Source organism: Pelophylax lessonae (genome assembly GCF_965119305.1).
Source record: "Pelophylax lessonae genome assembly, chromosome: 4".
In the NCBI taxonomy this organism is placed as follows: domain Eukaryota; kingdom Metazoa; phylum Chordata; class Amphibia; order Anura; family Ranidae; genus Pelophylax; species Pelophylax lessonae.
Genome location: NC_138771.1, coordinates 520,854,368 through 520,874,464, shown reverse-complemented (window position 1 = coordinate 520,874,464; position 20,097 = coordinate 520,854,368). Strand labels below are relative to the sequence as shown.

The window sequence follows — 20,097 nt, the reverse complement described above, 5'->3', positions numbered from 1 at the left end:
GGTCATTAACCCCACCATAGGGCGAGTAAAAAAGAAAATGAATTGGCTTATCCTTAACCCCTTAGTCTTAGTCACTGAGGGTAAAACAAATGTGTAATGCCTGAACACAATTTTGCAGCTTTTACATGTGTTAGTAAAACTGTACATATCATTGTAATTACTTTGTGTACAGTATATACAGTAGGTGGACTATACCTTGTTTTTTTCAGGACAAATTGGGCTTTCTTTTTGTGGTAAACGAAAATGGATATCTCCTGATTTTTTTTTTTTATTATTTCCAAAGGAATACTGGCCCAAAATAGTAAAACATTTTTTTTAATTTAGCTGTATATTTCTTGTTTTTACCACCTTACCATCAAAGAACAATCCCAAAAAAATATTATGCTATATGTGACCTCACAAATAAAGATCCACTTCTGTGGGGCCATATATATATATATAAGTACTGTTGGCAGGAAAAGGTTAATAAGAAAATGGTAGCGTGCCTCAAAGACTTCTTTTCTAAAGCCTCGTACACACGCAACGATTATCGGCCGACCGATCGGCCATCTTTTGTCCAGTGTTGTTGTGTTGGTTGAAATGTGCTCTAGACTGCACATGAATTTTCTCGGCCAACAAAAACCAACTTCAGAAGTGATGTCATGTGCTGGTTAACTTTCCGTGTGTTTTTTCTTCTCTGAGCATGCCCAGTCTTGCTCATCTGAATTTTGTCTGCCGAAATCTGTACTGACTGACGGAAAATCGGCCGTTCTGTTGACGGCCAACAAAAATTTTATAGCCTGCACACCAGATTTTGTTCGGCCGAAAAGTCGCAGTCGGTTGTCGGAAGCATCATACTAACAAGCCGACAATCGGCCGATCGGACGGTGGCCGAAAATTCACGGCCAACAATTGGTGCGTGTGTACGAGGCATTAGTTCAAGTGAATTTGGACGTCTTAGATCAAACATTATCTTCCACCTTAATTTTGTTTGTACGATATTGGAACTTTGACAAAGTAGTCGTTTACCCCAACAATAAAGTGTTCCTCCTTAAAACCCTCTACATTTTGGGAACCATCTTCAATTCTTTCAATCTGATCTATCATTTGTGCCCACTTTTTGTTTTAGATGAGGAGCAGCCAATCTCTAGGTGAACTCTCCCTCTCCCTTTCTCTCTGTCTCTTTTGCCTTTCCCAGGATCTATTCAGCTTAGACTAACTGATAGTTTGAACCTGGGAGACAGGTCCATACATGATCAAAGATCATTCATAATTGTATTGATTAGGGAGACCCTGTAATAACTCTGAATAAATACTTGATAAAAAGCCTGCAGCAATGTATTATCGTCTTCTACCACCTTGTAATTTGTATGTTGAAAAATTCAATAAAAACATATTGAAATGACAATGCTGCTTCCAGCCCTCAAACTGTAGAGCTCTGTGCTGGCAGAGCTAAGTAACAACCACACCCCTCATCACAATGGAATTTAGTTTGTGGTTAATAAATGAGACACTTTCCATAGCACTCCTTAAGATTTTCCCCATCCACAGCAACACCTGTATAAATGCTTGCCCTCCTCACAGGTTGCCCATCTGTCCACAGAGACTCTACAGGGAGTGCAGGAAGATGGTAATACTTGTAAAAGCAGTTGGAAAAAGTATTTCTGTGCACAAAAAGTACTGGGATATAGTTACAAATTGGCAACATGTTTATTATAACTGCAAATATAGGGACAACATTTCTATATGTCTATATGCTTCCACCTACCTGAATAAGCTGCTGTTTGAGTTTTTGCATTTCTGATATATTCAACTCACTGAAGAGATCTGAGACGGGATGAAGTGACTCCCCCTTGCGAACTGCCTGAGTCCGATAATCCCCATTTATTTTGACAAGAGGGGTATGAATGTGTCCATTCATCTTTTCCTCATTGTTGGACTCTCCATCTTCTGAGAACTTCAATCCATCCACAGCAATGTTGATGTGGTTGTTGTACATGCTGTCGTTGATGTTGATGTACTGTGCAAGCTCTTTCCGCAGGTTGTTCTTCTGCTCGCGCTCATTCTTCAGTGTATCCAGGGCTTCTTCCAGCTGATGTTCTGCTATCTCTTTTAGCCGAATAGCATCCTCCAGCTGACTATTTAGGAGTACCGTCTCCTCCTCAAAGCGCTTGATCTCATGTTTCAGGCCCTCATATTCAACCTGTCAGACAATACAAAAATATGAAACTCAAAGAATAGGGGCAGTATGCCATTACCACACATGCTTTTTCAGGAAATATCACTTGTTAGCCTATTTATTTCTGACCTCTTTCTTTTAAAGTACATGTACCACGCAAATCCTTAAATACCCTATGTATTGGTGGGCATGGCGAAAAGTGAGTGTTCCTAAAGGACTTGCTTTATTATGACACATCTTTTCACATCTTCATTATCAGCTTTCTTTACTGCTTTTTGTATTTGGCCACATCTCAACGCTGCAAAGGAGGTCAGACTTTCTTCTATATGACTCCTTCATCACGGATCTGAATGGGGAGGACATAGCTATATAATACCCACTAACTGCCCAATTGCTCTGATCGATGTCTGAATGGTGAAGTATGTCAACTTGGGGCCACCAGCTAAACATATCTTATTAATACTAGCCCAGGGAGAAAATTACCCCCAGGCCAGTCCTCCACTGAGATTTGCCATTCCCAAATGTTAACAACACTGTAACCTGAGAACCTTGAAAGTACTGGACCAAAAGCTGGAGGGGAGGGTAACATCTAAAGCAAGGCATAGTTGGTTCAAATCTCAGCCGATTTAGCAGGGATAGCAGGCTGAGATTCAAACCATTTATGGGCAGGTTGCTTATACCCGGTGTCGTTACATCAATAGATTTTGGGTAAAACCAGCATGTCAGATTTTTGGCATGCGATTACTGCCCTCGGCTACAGTATAGCCGCTAGCAATAATCACTGTGTTCTTCTGGCAGGGACAGCTCCCCGCGACCCCTCCCCCGAGAGAGCACAATAGCTCTGCAGGAGGGATTTACCCATTTACACTGACTGTGTTGATGGAGGAATTTAATGATTTTCTTTCCTAGAAACTTAAACCAGCCATAGATGATGCGATTTTCTGTCCTGCAAGCACGGTTTAGGTTTTGTAGGTTGGAAGAATAAATTGTATGGCACAAACATCAAAGGATGAAGCATTGTGGAGCTGGAAAAGTTTTTGATTACTCTTGTCAACCCAATGCAATTTTTATCAGCTAAAATTTTTTTTACCAAGGACTACAATACTGTTTAGGTTCTTAACAGGCATTAAGATGGCATCTATATCCATAGGCAAAAAATACAATTAAGTGACTAGGATTTTGAAATGTTTTCAAAAATTAAAAGAGGATTTTCTGAATTACTAAACCTGAAATCAAGGCGGATGAAATTAACTTGATTTGTCAGACGGCATATGAGTAACATTGTCAGCAGCTGGACCTCCATTTTATATTTTGATTTCACAAAAATAACAGCAAAACTCTCATTGGCTGTATTTCAGCTTGGCTGTACCTAATTATCCATATGTAAAGAAAAACTAAGCTATTGACCTCTTCCGAAGTCATACTGCTACCTAATAGGACTGGGAATGCTAATGATTCTGACAGTATGACGAAGTTGGTATAGAGGCATATTAGGCAATTTATTGAAATTCTGTTATAAACTATTGCAAATGTACAAGTTAAATTGCAAATCAAATTTTTCTTACAATGGGTTATTTATTAATCAGCGTGGCTACCTCTGTCTCTACATTGCAAACCAAGGAAAAAGTGGCAAGTGTCTTTGCTGTTTTATAAATTGTCCCCAAGATATCTAATTTTTCCCTTGACGAGGTGGCCAGTGCATTGAAAATTACCAGCAGACACCAAAATATTCCTCATGGGAAATTTTCCTTGGTAAATGAGATTTTGTTTCTTTTTTCAAACAAAGAAACAACTGCAAGGTCAAATGTACAGGTCAAGTCCTCAACTGATAATTATTCTACATTTCTCTTGGAGTTCTCATGAGAAAAAGGCTTCAAGTGTACTTAAAACCTAACAATTAACTTCTTTGTTCCTTTTTTGGCCTGTTAAAGTGATTGTAAAGTTTCAAATTGTTAAATAAAAATAACAAATATGTTATACTTACCTGCTCTGTGCAAGGATTTTGCATAAAGCAGGCCTGATCCTCCTTTTTTTGGGGTGCCCGATGGCGCTTCAGACTTCTCCCCTTTATCAGGTGCCCCCACTGAGAGTCGTTTTCCATGGGGGCACCTGTGTGGGCACGCCCCTGAGTCCCGCTGCTGTGTCTACACAGACTTGGCCCCACCCACTGCTCCCATGTCACTGGATTTGATTGACAGTAGCGGGATTGCGGATACTAATCTATCCAATGAGGACAGAGACAGCGGCTGTTGCCACTGGGTTCGTGCACATCAATGGAATGGATGAGCTCAGGTAAGAAAAAGGGGGGGGGGAAGGGGTATGGGGGTGCTACTGCAGCACAGAAGGTTTTTCACCTTAATGCATAGAATGCATTAAGGTGAAAAACCTGTAGACTTTACAATACCTTTAAATATATGTTAAAGGCAATGTGTGAAATCAGGCATTCTACAGAAGGCCTACGCAATGCATGAAAAGGCGAATTTCACTGATTGCCTGTATCTAATTTGTAAATTTTCATGGATACTATTTATGTATATGTATGCTAAGTGAGTCGCACATTCACAGTCTTTTGGTGAAGAGATTAAACTCTAATAATTCCTGGTGTTAGAATCTGTAAATGTATTACACAATTTTTGTATGGTTCATGTGGATATATTATTATGGGAATGTGAGAGCATGCTTTTTTATAAATTTTATTAAAGCTGCAAAGTATTACAGTTTTGTTCTTTAAGGCTACGTTCACATATATGTGATTTGGATGCGTTTTGAACAGCATCAGATTCGCATGACATTTGAATCAAACCGGTTTTGTAAGGAGCTGGTTCACATATCTGCAGTGCAGCGGCAGTGCGAATTTACTGTAAATTTAACAAGAATCCTGTGTGTTAACTGAGCACTGTGAGGCAGTTCATATTCAAATTTCAGGCTCATTGCCTTCTATGGGAACGCACACGTCATTAGTTTTGAACTCTAATTGATAAAAAAAAAACAGCGTGCCCCCCCCCCCCCAATCCATACCAGGCCCTTCAGGTCTGGTATGGATTTTTAGAGGAAACCCAAACCAAAATCTTAAAAAAAATAGCGTTGGGATCCTTCCAAACTCCATACCAGACCCTTATCCAAGCTTGCAGCCTGCCAGGCCAAGAAAGTGGGGGACAAGCGAGCGCCCCCCCCCCTTACATCCTGCCCCTCCATGTGAATGAGTATAATGTACATTGTACCCCTACTCATTCACCAAAAAAGTGTCAAAAATAAATAAAGGCACAGAGACAGTTTTTGACATTTCCTTTAATAAAAAAACAAAAAAAAAAACAATGTTCCCCGAAGTAAATCAAGGGTCAATCACAATGAATCAGATGGCGTACCTGGCAGATTGCCAGAGCCGATAATGGGTGTGGACTGCTTTTTTGTTTTCTGTTCAAGGCAGCGGTGGCATTCATCGTGATTGACACTGGATCTACATTGGGGGACATTGATTTTGTTTTATTTTAATAAATTAATTGTCAAAAACTGTCTCTGTGTTTTTATTTATTTTTAAAACTTATTTTGGTGAATGAGTAGGAGTACAATCTACCCTATACTCATTCACATGTGGGGGCCAGGATCCAGGGCCATCTTAATGAATGGGCATGCTGGGAAGTTGCCCGGGGGCCCCACTTGCCCGGGGGGCCCCACCTGCCCAGCAGCCCAGCCAAGCAATAGTCCCGATTACCGTGTGCATCCCATTGCCGAACTTAGCAGGTAGCAAGTGCCTGCTGGCCCTGCGCTGCTGTCAGGCCACTTTGGCCGTGGAGGGGGAGTCCATAACTGCAGGAATGCCTGTCCACCTCAACAGGAACAGGCACACACAGGACAATCGAGTCTGACTCCCGTCTCTGTGTGTGTTCACCGGACCCAGCCGCCCAACTTGGAAGCTGTCATTAGCCTGGAACTGCTGTACCAATAAATAGCGCCTTATCGATAATTTGCATTTTTATTCTCGTGGGTGATTGTGTAGGCGGGGCCCCAGTGCACTGCATTGCCTGGGGCCCTTTAATGCTCTTAAGATGGCACTGCCAGGATCTGGGGATCCCCTTGTTAAAGGGGGCTTCCAGATTCCGATAAGCCCTCTCACACAGACCCCCACAACCACTGGCCAGGGTTGTGAGGAAGAGGCCCCTGTTCCCATCAACATGGGGACAAGGTGCTTTGGGAGGGCAGAGCCCCCCTGCCCCAAAGCACCCCTCCATGTTGAGAGCATGTGACCTGGTATGGTTCAGATCAGAAGGGGGGGGGGCTGGCTCGCCCCTCCCTTTCCTGGCCTGCCAAACTGCATGCTCAGATAAGGGTCTGGTATGGGTTTTTGGGAGAGCCCACTGACAGCTGATGAATCATCGGTTGGTAAGTAAGCGGTGGATGGCTTCCTGGCCCACTCCTTAACAACAAGCTATTGTTAAAGATACCGGTGGCCACCGACTTAAAAAATTTGCACCTAAGCCGCATCTAGAAATCGCAGTTGTACCGCTGAAGAGCTGCTTTGGAAATTCATAGTGAAAACGGATGGGAAATTCGCACCGGACAAGTATGAACCTAGCCTATGAGCAAAACTTAACAGATCAAAGATCCAGATTTAGGAGATCAAAAATATGACTCCTTGCTTGCTGAAAAGATAAGTATAAAGCCTCTTTTTACAGGGTGGGTAAGGTTTAATTTTACTAGTGTCATTTCAAAGTGGGCTTATTGATTCCTAATGGATAGATAACTGCATGAGTTTGTGTATTAAAATTTTCCCGCATTAAGTTTTAAACAGACAAATGTAATCATGTGAATAAAGTGCAGCTGTAGTATAATAATCTAATGAAGAACTTGTTCTAAGCTAAGCTTTTGTTAAAAATCAGAAATAATTGGACAGTTTATGAAGTCTCTTGGGGACGGAGAACTCCCCTGAGGCACATATACTAGTTTTGGAGTGAAATCTGATATTGCTTCTAATTAAGCTCTTGTGTGATTTAAGACTATTTATCTCGGCAAGATATGCACACATGACTGACTGAGAATGTCTCCATAGAATGATGACGTGTATGAAGAATTAGCTCTCTTTATTACAAATTAACCATTGCATGTCGATAATACAATCATAAAGTCAATAAAAGAAAAAAGAGAGCAATACCTATACATTTAGGGCCGGTTCACAGAATGCTCATACATGAACTGAACAGAAACGCACTGACGATTCAGACCGCATGAAAAATGCACTCCATTTGCAATCTGTAGCAGGTGTCAAAAGAAAGTTAACAACACCCCAAATGCAGGTCACAAACGTAATGCGTTTGCCCGCGCTGGATCACATGGTACTTTTGTACCATGCGATCCGGTTACACTGCTTTGGTGTGGCATGATGCAATTTTAGCCCATTCAAAATAAAAAAGCACTGAAATAGCAACTGCACAGAACCGCATGTGAATCGCTCAGGAACGCACAAAACGTTCCTGAACGATTCATGTACAGCCATGGTGTAAACCGGCTGGCTGCAGTACATTAGTTGAATAGATCTGCATTTTGTTGTTATGGGTTTTAGATTGTAAGTAGTCTTAAGCAGCCGAAGATGATTCAATTTTTCTTCCATCCACCATGAGTGAAAGGAAATAAAATCACTTAGTTTCCCTCAACACAGTCAGGGTTGGATGGAGGAATCCTTCACGCAGTGCTATCATTTTCAGCGTGGGTTGCAGGGAGCCTTCTGGTCTGGCATACCACAATGATTAGCAGTTATAGCCACCGGCAGTAAATTATATGTCAAAAATCCAGATGGATCAACTAAGGTACAACCAGCCTGCCCATAGATGGATCGAATCTCAGCCTGTTCAGCAGCGAGATTCTATCCATCTATGGGCGGCTTGAGTTACAGGGAACATATAGACCCCAAATCATCAGGTTGGAGTACATACACCCTAACCTCTTCATGACAGAAGGTAAAACAAATCTTAACGTTTAAACCCCGATTTGCAACTTTGGCATGTGTTAGCAAAACTGTACATATCATTGCAACTACTTAAAGCGAATCTCCACCCAAAAGGGGAAGTTCTGCTTTAAGGACTCGCTCCTCTTGCACATTCTGAACCTTTGAGGAGCTGGGGGGGAGCGGGTACCCGATTTTGACAGGTACCTGCTTCCTACTCACGGCGCTCAGCAACAGACGTTCTCCTCCCTCCCCCTGCAGTCTTCTGGAACACTGACAGGTCCCAGAAGACTGCACCCACCATTCACAATGCGCAGCGCGACTTGCGCAGTGGGCACCCGGCTGGGAAGCCACAAGCTGTCACAGCCAGGTGTCCATGCCCGCAGTGAAGATGCCGTCGCCGCCAAGGGAGAACAGAGGATGAAGACGGCTGGCCTGAGTGCACCACTGGACCATGGGACAGGCGAGTGGCTGTTTTAAAAAGTCAGCAGCTACACTTTTTGTAGCTGCTGACTTATATTTTTTGACAGGTGGCTGAAACTCCGCTTTAATGTATCTAGGCAATTTATATATTTTTTAGGACAAATTGGGGCTTCATTTGGTGATAAATGGTAATAAATAGTAAATATCTCCTGATTTTTTAAAATGTAGTTGTATATTTTCTGCCATTACCATGAAGACCCACCTCCATATAAACATCAAAATAAATTCTCCTACTCCTGATGTTTGCGGAGATATCACATATGTGTACAGTATTTGTTGTTTGTACTGGTACCAGGGCCAAGAAACAATAATGCACAATTTGCTTTTTATCACACTGACGCTAACACTGATGCTGCTGACACTAAAGAAGAAAAAAACGTTTTTTAATCCTACCTAAAACAGGTTGACCCTGACCTTTGATCCTGACTCTAACCTGGATCAAAGCCTGATAAAGCTATTTATCTTTATTTTTTATTTATTTATTTTTACAGAGAGACCTTTTTTTGACCTTTTTTTTTTGTTTTCCTGTATTCTCCTCTGGCTAGTAAAAAAGATACAGTGAGTGGAATTTACTAAGACTTGAGCGGCCAGAATGTGGAGCAGCTGTCCATTTTTTGTAAAGGCAGGAGGTTTTTTTTTATTTTAATGCATTCTATGCATCAAGATAAAAATCCTTCTGTGTGCAGCAGCCCCCTAAGCCCCCCTTATACTTACCTGAACCCCCTCTAGATCCAGCTATGTTGCAGGAGTGTCTCGGCTGCCCAGGACTCCCCTCCTCATTGGCTGAGACAGCCATTGGCTTCCTCTGCTGTTAATGAAAGTTAGTCAGCCAATGAGGAGAGAAAGGGGGCAGGGGCGGGCTGCGGCTCTGTGTCTGAATCGACAAATGGAGCTGTGGCTCGGCTAGGGCATCCCCTTAGCAAGTTGCTTGCTGTGGGGGCACTCAACAGGAGTGAGGGGCCAGAAGCACCGAAGAGAGACCCAAGAAGAGAACAGGAGTGAGGGGCCAGAAGCACCGAAGAGAGACCCAAGAAGAGAAGGATCCAGACTGCTCTGTGCAAAACCACCACATGGAGCAGGAAAGTATTGCATGTTTGTTATTTTTAACTAAAAAAAAAAAACGGGATTCTACAATCACTTTGAATGAACAAAGTGAAGCTAGAACAGGAGCAGTGCGCCCCGAGCCCACCCATTGTGTGACAATAGCGAATGAAAATTCGCTATTGTCACACGGATCCTCCTCCTGGCCAATCAGGAAGCGGGTCTAATACCTGCTTCCTGATTGGCCTCAAGGCAAACCCCATGCCATTGGCCGAGGAGGAGGCGGGAGGACTCGAGAAGACGCCGGGGAACAGAGGAGAAGCCACTGCTGCTGCTGCAGGTAAGTGCACTGGTCTCGGGGGGGGGGGCACACTGCATTGAAGGGGGCACGCAGGCTGGTCTCTGCATTGGAGGGGACACGCACACTGGTCTCTGCATTGAAGGGGGCACGCACACTGGTCTCTGCATTGAAGGGGGCACGCACGCTGGTCTCTGCATTGAAGGGGCACGCATGCTGGTCTCTGCATTGAAGGGGACATGCTGGTCTCTCTGCATTGAAAGGGGGCACACTGGTCTCTCTGCATTGAAAGGGGACACGCTGGTCTCTCTGCATTGAAAAGGGGCACGCTGGTCACTCTGCATTGAAAGGGGGCACACTATACCTTAATTACTGAACTTTCACACTTTTGTGAATTCAAAGTCACGCAACTTTTTACATCGTTTTTTTTGCCATCTACTCTTGGTCTGGCCCCCGGGTCCAATATATGAACCCATTGCGGCCCTTGAGTCAAAAAGTTTGCCCACCCCTGAGCTAGAATCTGATTGATTACTGTGCACAGCTACTCCAGATTCTGTCTGATCCAGTTTATTTGAATCGCCCCAATTTATGTTCTCTCCATTCAGAGTGATCATTGGATACCATTCAGAGTGATCACAGGATATAACAACGATCATGTGATCAAGAGCTTGGCCTCTTGGCTCTCAAATATTAGTATGAGACAGGAGTTGTTGGTGACGGCTTGGTCTCTGTGTTTGCAGTGTGCTATTGACTTGGCTATCAGCACAAACACAAGCACATATATGAGGTGCCTTGAAAGAGGGCCCATCTCCATGACACCGCATATATGTGTGAGCTTGGCATCATTGGAATAAAGAGACCCTGACACTAGACTACTCATTTCAACAACAATTCTTCTATATATTATGTGCATAGTTACACATTTTAGACATGTTATTAACCTGTAAATCCTCCCTTGTGCAGAAATCAAAAAGCCCTTAGACTACTGCTAGGCACGGCCATCTTGGATGTGATGTAAGCATCCGCAGAGGTCTAAGATGTGCAAGGAAGGAGGGGGCTGGGCAAGTAATTTGACTTTACTGATGAAGTCAAATATGCTAGCAAGTTCAGTTACTGTACATTGCAAGTAAAAAAAAAATGTGTTTATAAATTGGAAATTTTTTTTAAAATACTTGCTTTTTCTGTGCTTTTACCTGGGAAATTGGTGCCAGGGTCTCTTTAAAGTTAGCTTAACGTGGTAATAAACTCCGCTTTGCAACTTTTACCTACAGGTAGGCTTATAATAAAGCTTACCTGCAGATAGAATTAATATTTCCTAAACTTGCACCGTTTAGGAGATATTCACATGTTTCCCAGTCAGTGACATCACCGGCACATGCGCACTGCGCTCTGAAGGGACGGCATACTGATTTGCGGACATAATGTAAGTCTACGGGATTGCGGATGTCAGCGGATGACCATCCGCTGACATCCGATTTTCCTCCTTTCCGTTTTGGAACGGAACAGAACCCTATTTTTCCTCCATTCAAAAAATGGAAAGGAAGGAAAATCGGATGTCAGCGGTGTCATCCGCTGACACCAGCAATGCCATAGACTTACATTATGTCCGCATATCATCTGCAAACGGATGGGATGATATGCGGACATACGGAGCGGATGACAAAATGTCATCCGCTCCGTGAAAAAAAAAAAAAAAAGTCCCGCAGCGGAGTTTTCACACGGAGCGGCCGTGTGAAAGAGCCCTTAATGTCGTAGTACACCAGACTGTGCTTAAAGGGTATCAACAGGTGACAGTTCTCTAATAAGAATATTGTGCTGCACTGTTAGTACAGCATTATAGCATAAAATCAGAAAGTACCTGGTTTTGTTTCAGTGTAGAGACCAGTTTCTGTAAAGTTATGTTCTCTTCCTCCAGTTCGGTGTAGTCCTGGAGCAGTCTGGCCTCACGGAACTTATACTCTCGGATCTCATCCTTCATCCGCATCCGCTGCAGCTCCAGAATTTCATTTGTCTGCAGGAATGAACAAAAAAAATTTCTAATAATAAAACAATGCTAATAATAATATAATACTTAGGACTGGGTCTATATGATAATATGGAAAAACCAATCTATGTTCATCGGGGGGTAGTGTTAGGATCCTAAAAGGATGGGGCACCCCAAATCACAAATCAGGGTCAAAATTGGAAATGACCAAATGTAGGTAAGACCTTAAGCCCCGGTTCACACTACTGCGTGTGCCGGGTTCGCATGTCATGTCGGAGCGCACTGCTCCGACATGACATGCGATCGGCTGTGCGGTGCGAGTTTAGCCATACAGTTTGTATGGCTAAATTCGCACCGCACCCGCAGCAAAGACGCACAGGAGGCATTTTTGCTGCCGCATCAGGATCGGATCGCACAGCGGTTCACACTTGTGCGATCCGATCCTGTGCGAACTGCACGATCGCACTGCGATATGCGATCAAACTGGGGGTGTCGTTAAGATTACATTGACACCCCCAGCGGATCGCATGTGGCAGTGTGAACTGCCGGGGGTGCGTGTGCGATGCGGGAACAGGCTGCGAATTCGCAGCCTTCCCGCATCGCAATAGTGTGAACCGAGCCTAAAGTGTTTGTAAATGATCACCTTGTAAAACAACCTATTCAGTTTAAAATAAAAATGAAAGGCAAAACATTTATATTTTTATAAAAAGATATAAAAAAAAAAACAAACATTATAATTAAATTTTTTCCCTTTTTTTTTTTTTAAATAAGTGATCACATTCCCTCTGTTCTTATCTGCGTAAGAGCTGGGGGAGGAGAAGCAACAACACATTGAGCTTCCCAGTGAATGGTTGTGCAGGGGGACGAGGGGGGGGGCGTGTCAGGACAAGACTGATCATTGGAAGAGAGTACACTAAGTTCCCAGCATAGCTAGAGAACTGACTACAATGTGCTCTCCTGCTTAGTGTGGTCAGTTTTTAATAGGAAAGCAGAGGGACTGGCAGGAACACCAGGGATTTCACATAAAGGAAATAATAAAAAGAGAACAGGATACTTGCTCATACAAGTACATGGTACTTCAGGCACATATCAGGAATATGAAGTGTTGGGGTAACAAACGTTTTAAACGTAATCCTAAGTAAATTACATTAATTTTGCACTCTGTATCATAAAATGACTGCCAGGTTTTTCTTTTCATTAATAGAATGCTGTTTTCATCTCTTTTTTTCATTCTTTGTTGCATCAGTACTGTTGATCCCTTGCGGCTTTTTTTGGCCACTTCTTGTCAACAATCTCTCTTTCCAGTATTAGCTGCGCATTATTATTGCTCTGGCCTGACTTCCTAATGTGAATGTTGTAACGTGAACATTTTGTTCATCTTTGTGGAAATCTTTCTCCTTGGAATGCCCTCTGTAATCATTATTGTAGTTTTAATAAAAAAAGTTTGCAAATAGCCGTGGGTGGAAGGAGATGGAGAAACTTATCAGAAAACATTTTTAAGCTCAGTACTCTCTTTAAATAGTTTCATTTCCCTAATCATTCCTAGTTAGCTGTACTAACTTATGCATTAAATACAGTACATATATATAATATATATATATATATAAATATATATATATATATTGTCAAAAGTACTGGGGCGGCTGCCTTTACATACACATGAACATTAATGGCATCCCAGTCTTAGTCCGTAGGGTTCAATAATGAGTTGGCCCACCCCTTGCAGCTATAACAACTTCAACTCTTCTGGGAAGGCTGTCCACAAGGTTTAGGAGTGTGTCTATGGGAATGTTTGACCATTCTTCCAGAAGCGCATTTTTGAGGTCAGGCACTGATGTTAGAGAGAAGGCCTGATTTGCAGTCTGCACTCTAATTCATCCCAAAGGTGTCCTATCAGATTGAGGTCAGAACTCTGTGCAGACCAGCCAAGTTCCTTCACCCTAAACTCGCTCATCCATGTCTTTATGGACCTTGTTTGTGCACTGGTGTGCAGTCATGTTGGAACAGGAAGGGCCAACCCCAAACTGTTCACACCAAGTTGGGATCATGAAATCCAAAATGTCTTGGTATGCTGACGTCTTAAGAGTTTCCTTCATTGGAACTGAGGGTCCAAGCCCACCCCTGAAAAACAACCCCACACCATAATCCCCCTTCACCAAATTTTTAACTCAACCAGAAAGAACACCTTTAGGATGAATTAGAGCGCAGACTGTGAGCTAGGCCTTCTCTCCAACATCTGTGCCTGACCTCACAAATGCGCTTCTGGAAGAATGGTCAAACATTCCCATAGACACACTCCTAAACCTTGTGGACAGCCTTCCCAGGAGAGGTAAAGCTTTATATAATGTTTTTAGGTGAGTCAACCTCTGGTTTCTTATACGAATTACTTGGATACTTCAATAGTGCTGTGTTTACTGCCCTACATAAATTAGATATCAAGAGCCAATGTAGAAATATGTTAATTGTAGTCATGTGACTGACATAAAAAGCTCCCTTCAGGAGACCTGGGTCTTGGTGATAGGCCCCCCCCCCCCCAAAAAAAAAGATTCCCTGGGATTCCCAGTACAATGAGTGCATCGCTCTACTGGATGCTGCATTTCATTAAAAGGATAGTTCACCTTTACCAAAAAACTGTCTGTACAGATATGGGGCATCTGTAGAAAAAAAACAAACTATGTAGCTTTGACCAAAGTTGAATAATGTACTTGCTATAGGCCGTGTATGTAACCTCATGAAGCCTGACAGGAAAACTCCTAGGACATTGCTAAAAACGTTGCTAAGAGATATCTAGCTTTTACTATTCTATTCACTTTCACAACCACAGGAGTGAGATCTCAAACACTGAACTCAGAGCTTTAAACTCAGGGTTTAAAGCAGAGAAAAAGCACACTCCTGTGATGCCGGAGATAAGCAGTAACAGTTAGGCATCTCATAGCAACATCCTAGGAGTTTTCCTGTCAGTATCCATGAGGTACGTAAATGACCTCCAACCCTTTAGCAAGGACATTTTTCACTTTGGTAAAAGCTGCACAGCTTGTGTTTATCTACAAATTTCCCTCATCTGCATGGGCAGTTTTTTTTAGTAAAGGTGAACTATGACTTTAAAGGGTGGTGGTAAGACACAATATAGCTCTTAATTGTGACTACATCATGTCCTTCCTGATGAATGTACCCATGATTGTGGCTCCCAGGGGGCAGCAGAGAAGATCTGTTTTTAAACATATGATTGTTCAAGCCACTGTGTGGTGCCTATTCTTCTGGATTAGTAATAGGTAGGCCAGTTTTTTAAATTGAATATGTTTCCTTCAATGTACAGTTATGCCTCGTTTCCACTGAGTGGTACGGTTGGGTTCAGTACGGTATGGTACGGTTCGGAACGGTACACCTTGCGTTTCCACTGCCAATAGTACCCTTTCAGGATAGCCGTGGTGTAGCAGGAAAGCTGTGATAGACGATTCTCTGTCAACCAATCAAAGTTCTGCAGAGTGTAGCTCCACCCTGTTGGTACGGTACTAATGTGCTTGGTACCCCAACTAAAGGGTCCCAAAAAAGTGGTACGGTACGGTTCGGAATTTGGGTACCATTCACAATGGAAACGGCAAAAATAGCGTACCGTACCGAACCGAACCGTACCGTATTGCTCAGTGGAAACGAGCCATAAGTTTTCTTTAAGCCTTTGCAGGATTTGCGCTATGCCAATAGAGTGCAAAGCAACTGGTGCACTTTAATGTAGGAAATGAAAACTAACCCAGAAAAGTAAAGTCCTGTGTAAGCTATGTATGTAAGCATTCACAGGCTATGGACTCCCCGTGTTACAGAGCTGATTGGCCAATTGTTGAATACATGGATTGGATCACATGCTCCTCTGTACAAGGAAGTACTTCCTTCGGCTCCTGGCAGCAGATCAGAGTGGGGAGGGGTTGAATGAATTACGGTAACTTTGCCTCTAGGGATAGGTGGATTAAAGCAAACTTGTTGCTTTGCCCTGAATGGGCATAAACAGATTTGCATTAAGGGCTGGCCTGCAGCCTCCAATCACATGACCATGCACTGTGCAACCCCATTTCTGAGAATTATAGAGGCCAGTTTAAAAACTGTGATCTTTGGTTTGCCCTGTTGCAGGCTCAAACTACACCAGAGCTGCAAAAGTGGTGGTTATATATTGCGGCCCACAAGGCCTCAGCTAGACAGTGCCCAACTGCAGAGTGGCAGCGGAATGCAACGCGCTAGAACTTTAAGGTGAACTTATCTACATAACGTCTCGCCTGGTGTGGAGAAGAAAAGCAGCAAGGGAGTACATGTTCAGGTAAGTGTAGTGTATTGTGAGTGTGATTTTATATATATATATATATATATATATATATATATATATATATATATACACTGCTCAAAAAAATTAAAGGAACACTTTTTAATCAGAGTACAGCATCAAGTTAATTAAACTCCTGGGATATTGATCTGGTCAATTAAATAGCGTAGGGGGTTGTTAATAACTTTCAGCTGCTTTGGTGTTAATTAAATTAACAACAGGTGCACTAGTTGGGCAACAATGAGACAACCCCGAGAACAGGAATGGTTTTACAGGTGGAGGCCACTGAAACTTTTTTCCCTACTAATTTTTTCTAAATGTTTTTCACTAGTTTGGCATTTGGCTAGGGTCAGTGTCACTACTGATAGCATGAGGCAAAACCCAGACCCTATAGAGCAGGAGTCTTCAAACTATGGCCCTCCAGTTGTTCGGGAACTACAATTCCCATCAAGCCTAATCATGTCTGTGAATGTCAGTTGTACAATGAATCATGGGATGTGTAGTTCCGCAACAGCTGGAGGGCTGTAGTTTGAGGATCCCTGCTATAGAGGTTGCACAGACAGTCCAACTCCTCCAGGATGGCACATCAATACGGGCCATTGCCAAAAGGTTTGCTGTGTCTTTTGTTGCCAGCGGTTTACACATTAATGGCTGTTTGTTGAGTTATTTTGAGTGGACAGCAAATTTACACTGTTATACAAGCTGTACACTCACTACTTTACATTGTAGCAAAGTGTCATTTCTTCAGTGTTGTCACATGAAAAGATAGAATAAAATATTTACAAAAATGTGAGGGGTGTACTCACTTTTCTAAGATACGGTATATAGATACACATGGATACATTCTTGGATGTACATCAGAGATGTATAGTAACTAAGTAGAACTACTTCACTACTGTACTTAAGTACCGAAAGGCGGTATCTGTACTTTCCTAGAGTATAATATTTTTCTCCTACTTCCACTTTTACTTCACTACATTTTTTCGATGATTTCAATACTTCTACTCCGATATTTTTTTTTTGTGCTGCATAGTTACTCGTTACTATTATAAAAATTACCACTGCCAGAACAGTAGATGGCAGGTTTCATGAAGCTAAAACATGTGTATTATCAGCGCATATAAAAATATAAAAGCTACTGTATGTATAAATAAAAGCTGCATTTGAAATAATAAAAAACAATATGATGTTCAAACTTTTGACTTCTTTCTTTAATAACTACATAACACAGTACTTGTACTTTTACTTTCAGTACTTGAGTAGCAATTTTTTTTTCAAAACTACTGGTACTTTTACTTTCAGTACTTGAGTAGCAAAATTAAAAAAAAAAAAACTACTTGAAATACTTAAGTACAAAAAATGTTGAATACTTTAGTACTTCTACTCAAGTCACTTTTTGATCGAGCACTTCCACTTCTACTCAAGTCACTTTTTGATCGAGCACTTGTACTTTTACTCAAGTATGGGTTTTGAGTACTTTATACAACTGTGATGTACATGCACAGGCCATTTTTCAAGTCCATTTTACACATCAAAAGGGTAGAGTAATGACTCTTAACTTTTAATTTTATGCAGGAGGCAGATGCCTGACCTTGGCACTTCTGGATGGCAATCTATTTAAATGTTTCAAAGGATGGTATTTGCAAATTTGCAAAGACTGTAAAATGCAGTGTGCTTGGTCAGGCACGAAAAGACTCATAAAGATCCATAGGGTGAGTTAAATGTTCACAGTATGTCTTTATGTGTGATACATTGTTTTTTTTTTGTTTTGTTTTTTAAGGAAGAATTTGGTCATAAACAATATTTAATGATGATAACTGGACATCAAAGGGGTCCTAAGTATTTATGGAATATCAGTTTATGGAAAATAGCATTTTTCAAAGGGTAACTTGTTTACCTAATAGTGGTAAAAAGAATGCAATTTAGCCTTAGACAATAAGGAAATCTCCGAACAACTTCAATTGGAATTTATGACTGCAGCTGTCAGAGGCCAAGAGGCATTATCTGTCTCTCAGAAGATCAAAGGTGCTAGTAAAACTGATTGCTCTACATTTTAGTGAATGGGGTAAATTTTTATATTAGAGAAAGTTATTTTGGCTGAGGTATGACAGGGAACATTGGGTTCTCTGAAGGTGTCTGATCATTGCATGAATATTCTGAATGTAGTATCCTCAAATGTGAAACTAGTGTACCTCGCGCTTATGGTAAATAAATTAAATTAATTAAAACAGATGAATGAGCTGCTGGCTGCAATAAAAAGTGCAAGTGCTTTTTGAATGTGTTGGTCTGTGTTTGCAGCGCTGCTCAAAAGTGTTAATGTGCAAATATACCATAAATTACAATAAAATTCAAAAGTGCATAATGAAATTCATATGTGCATAATAAATAAATAAAACTGCATAATGAAATATATCATCAAGTGCAATGGTGCTGTGCTAAAAGTGTGCATAAACGACCTGTTAAATATCACCATAAAACAAGTGCAGTAATAAAACTCATATAAAGTCCATACTAAAAGTCCTTTTTCAAATTATAAAGTGCTGGTGCTCATCCGTGTTGCTTGTGGGGTCTCCCCCTTTGTGGATGTACTTACCACAATCTGGCTTAAACTGAGCAGGAAATGATAATCATGGTGATCTTTGAATTCATTAATGTTGGCTAGAAATCCAATTAAGACTCCTTTTCCTCTTTGAATACTCCCAAGTGTCCTCATAAAAAGAAAAAACTTTCCATGGTGAAGCCCGTTTAAAAATGCAATTTATTAGGGTTAACAGACAATGGGATACTCACAAACATAGTATTGTAAAAGACATGTAAAACACTCGGCTCGGTGGTTAACTGCTCCCGCAGCGTGCGCTTCACCGACCGGATATCATGTGACAGGGCTCTCGGCCAATCGCTAGACGCGTTTCGCTGTTGAACACAGCGTCTTCTGTAGCTACAGACCACCGAGCCGAGTGTTTTACATGTCTTTTACAATACTATGTTTGTGAGTATCCCATTGTCTGTTAACCCTAATAAATTGCATTTTTAAACGGGCTTCACCATGGAAAGTTTTTTCTTTTTATGAGGACACTTGGGAGTATTCAAAGAGGAAAAGGAGTCTTAATTGGATTTCTAGCCAACATTAATGAATTCAAAGATCACCATGATTATCATTTCCTGCTCAGTTTAAGCCAGATTGTGGTAAGTACATCCACAAAGGGGGAGACCCCACAAGCAACACGGATGAGCACCAGCACTTTATAATTTGAAAAAGGACTTTTAGTATGGACTTTATATGAGTTTTATTACTGCACTTGTTTTATGGTGATATTTAACAGGTCGTTTATGCACACTTTTAGCACAGCACCATTGCACTTGATGATATATTTCATTATGCAGTTTTATTTATTTATTATGCACATATGAATTTCATTATGCACTTTTGAATTTTATTGTAATTTATGGTATATTTGCACATTAACACTTTTGAGCAGCGCAGTATCCTCAAATACCTTTATTGATAAAAGTTCAATTGTCCACATGTTTACACGCTTATGATGCTTTTACTTTGGTGAGTGCATGTCCATCTTTTATCAATAAAGGTATTTGAGGAAACTACACTATGGGCTTTTCTCCTTTGATGTCTTCCCTTATGCATGAGGTTGGTTATCAATCAGAACACCATAGGAGTAATGGGTCCCTTATCATACGTGGAGTATCAATATTCATGATTGGAGATTGGAGGCAGTTGATTTAGACAGTGGATGTCCCCAGCTGCTTGGTGCCTGTGAATGGGGTTTAGCGGTCCGGTCCCATAACTGCTTACTGCTGTATACACCTTTACCCGTCAGTAAGAGTCAGTGTGTGGTGGCTGGGCTGTGTCACTTTGCATGCCTTATCA

At 41.6% G+C, this 20,097-nt stretch overlaps 1 protein-coding gene across 12 annotated transcripts in view; it reads right to left on the bottom strand.

Annotated features, from left to right (window-relative positions):
• BICD1 (BICD cargo adaptor 1) overlaps positions 1-20,097 on the bottom strand; it is a 305,305-nt gene that overhangs the window by 105,257 nt on the left and 179,951 nt on the right. For all 12 annotated transcript variants that reach the window (XM_082256159.1, XM_082256160.1, XM_082256164.1 and 9 more), the window contains exons 3-4: positions 11,777-11,929; positions 1,748-2,182 (exon numbers count right to left, since the gene is read on the bottom strand). In XM_082256159.1, coding sequence (XP_082112285.1) covers positions 1,748-2,182; positions 11,777-11,929 — 588 coding nt within the window. The remainder of the gene's footprint in view (positions 1-1,747; positions 2,183-11,776; positions 11,930-20,097) is intronic.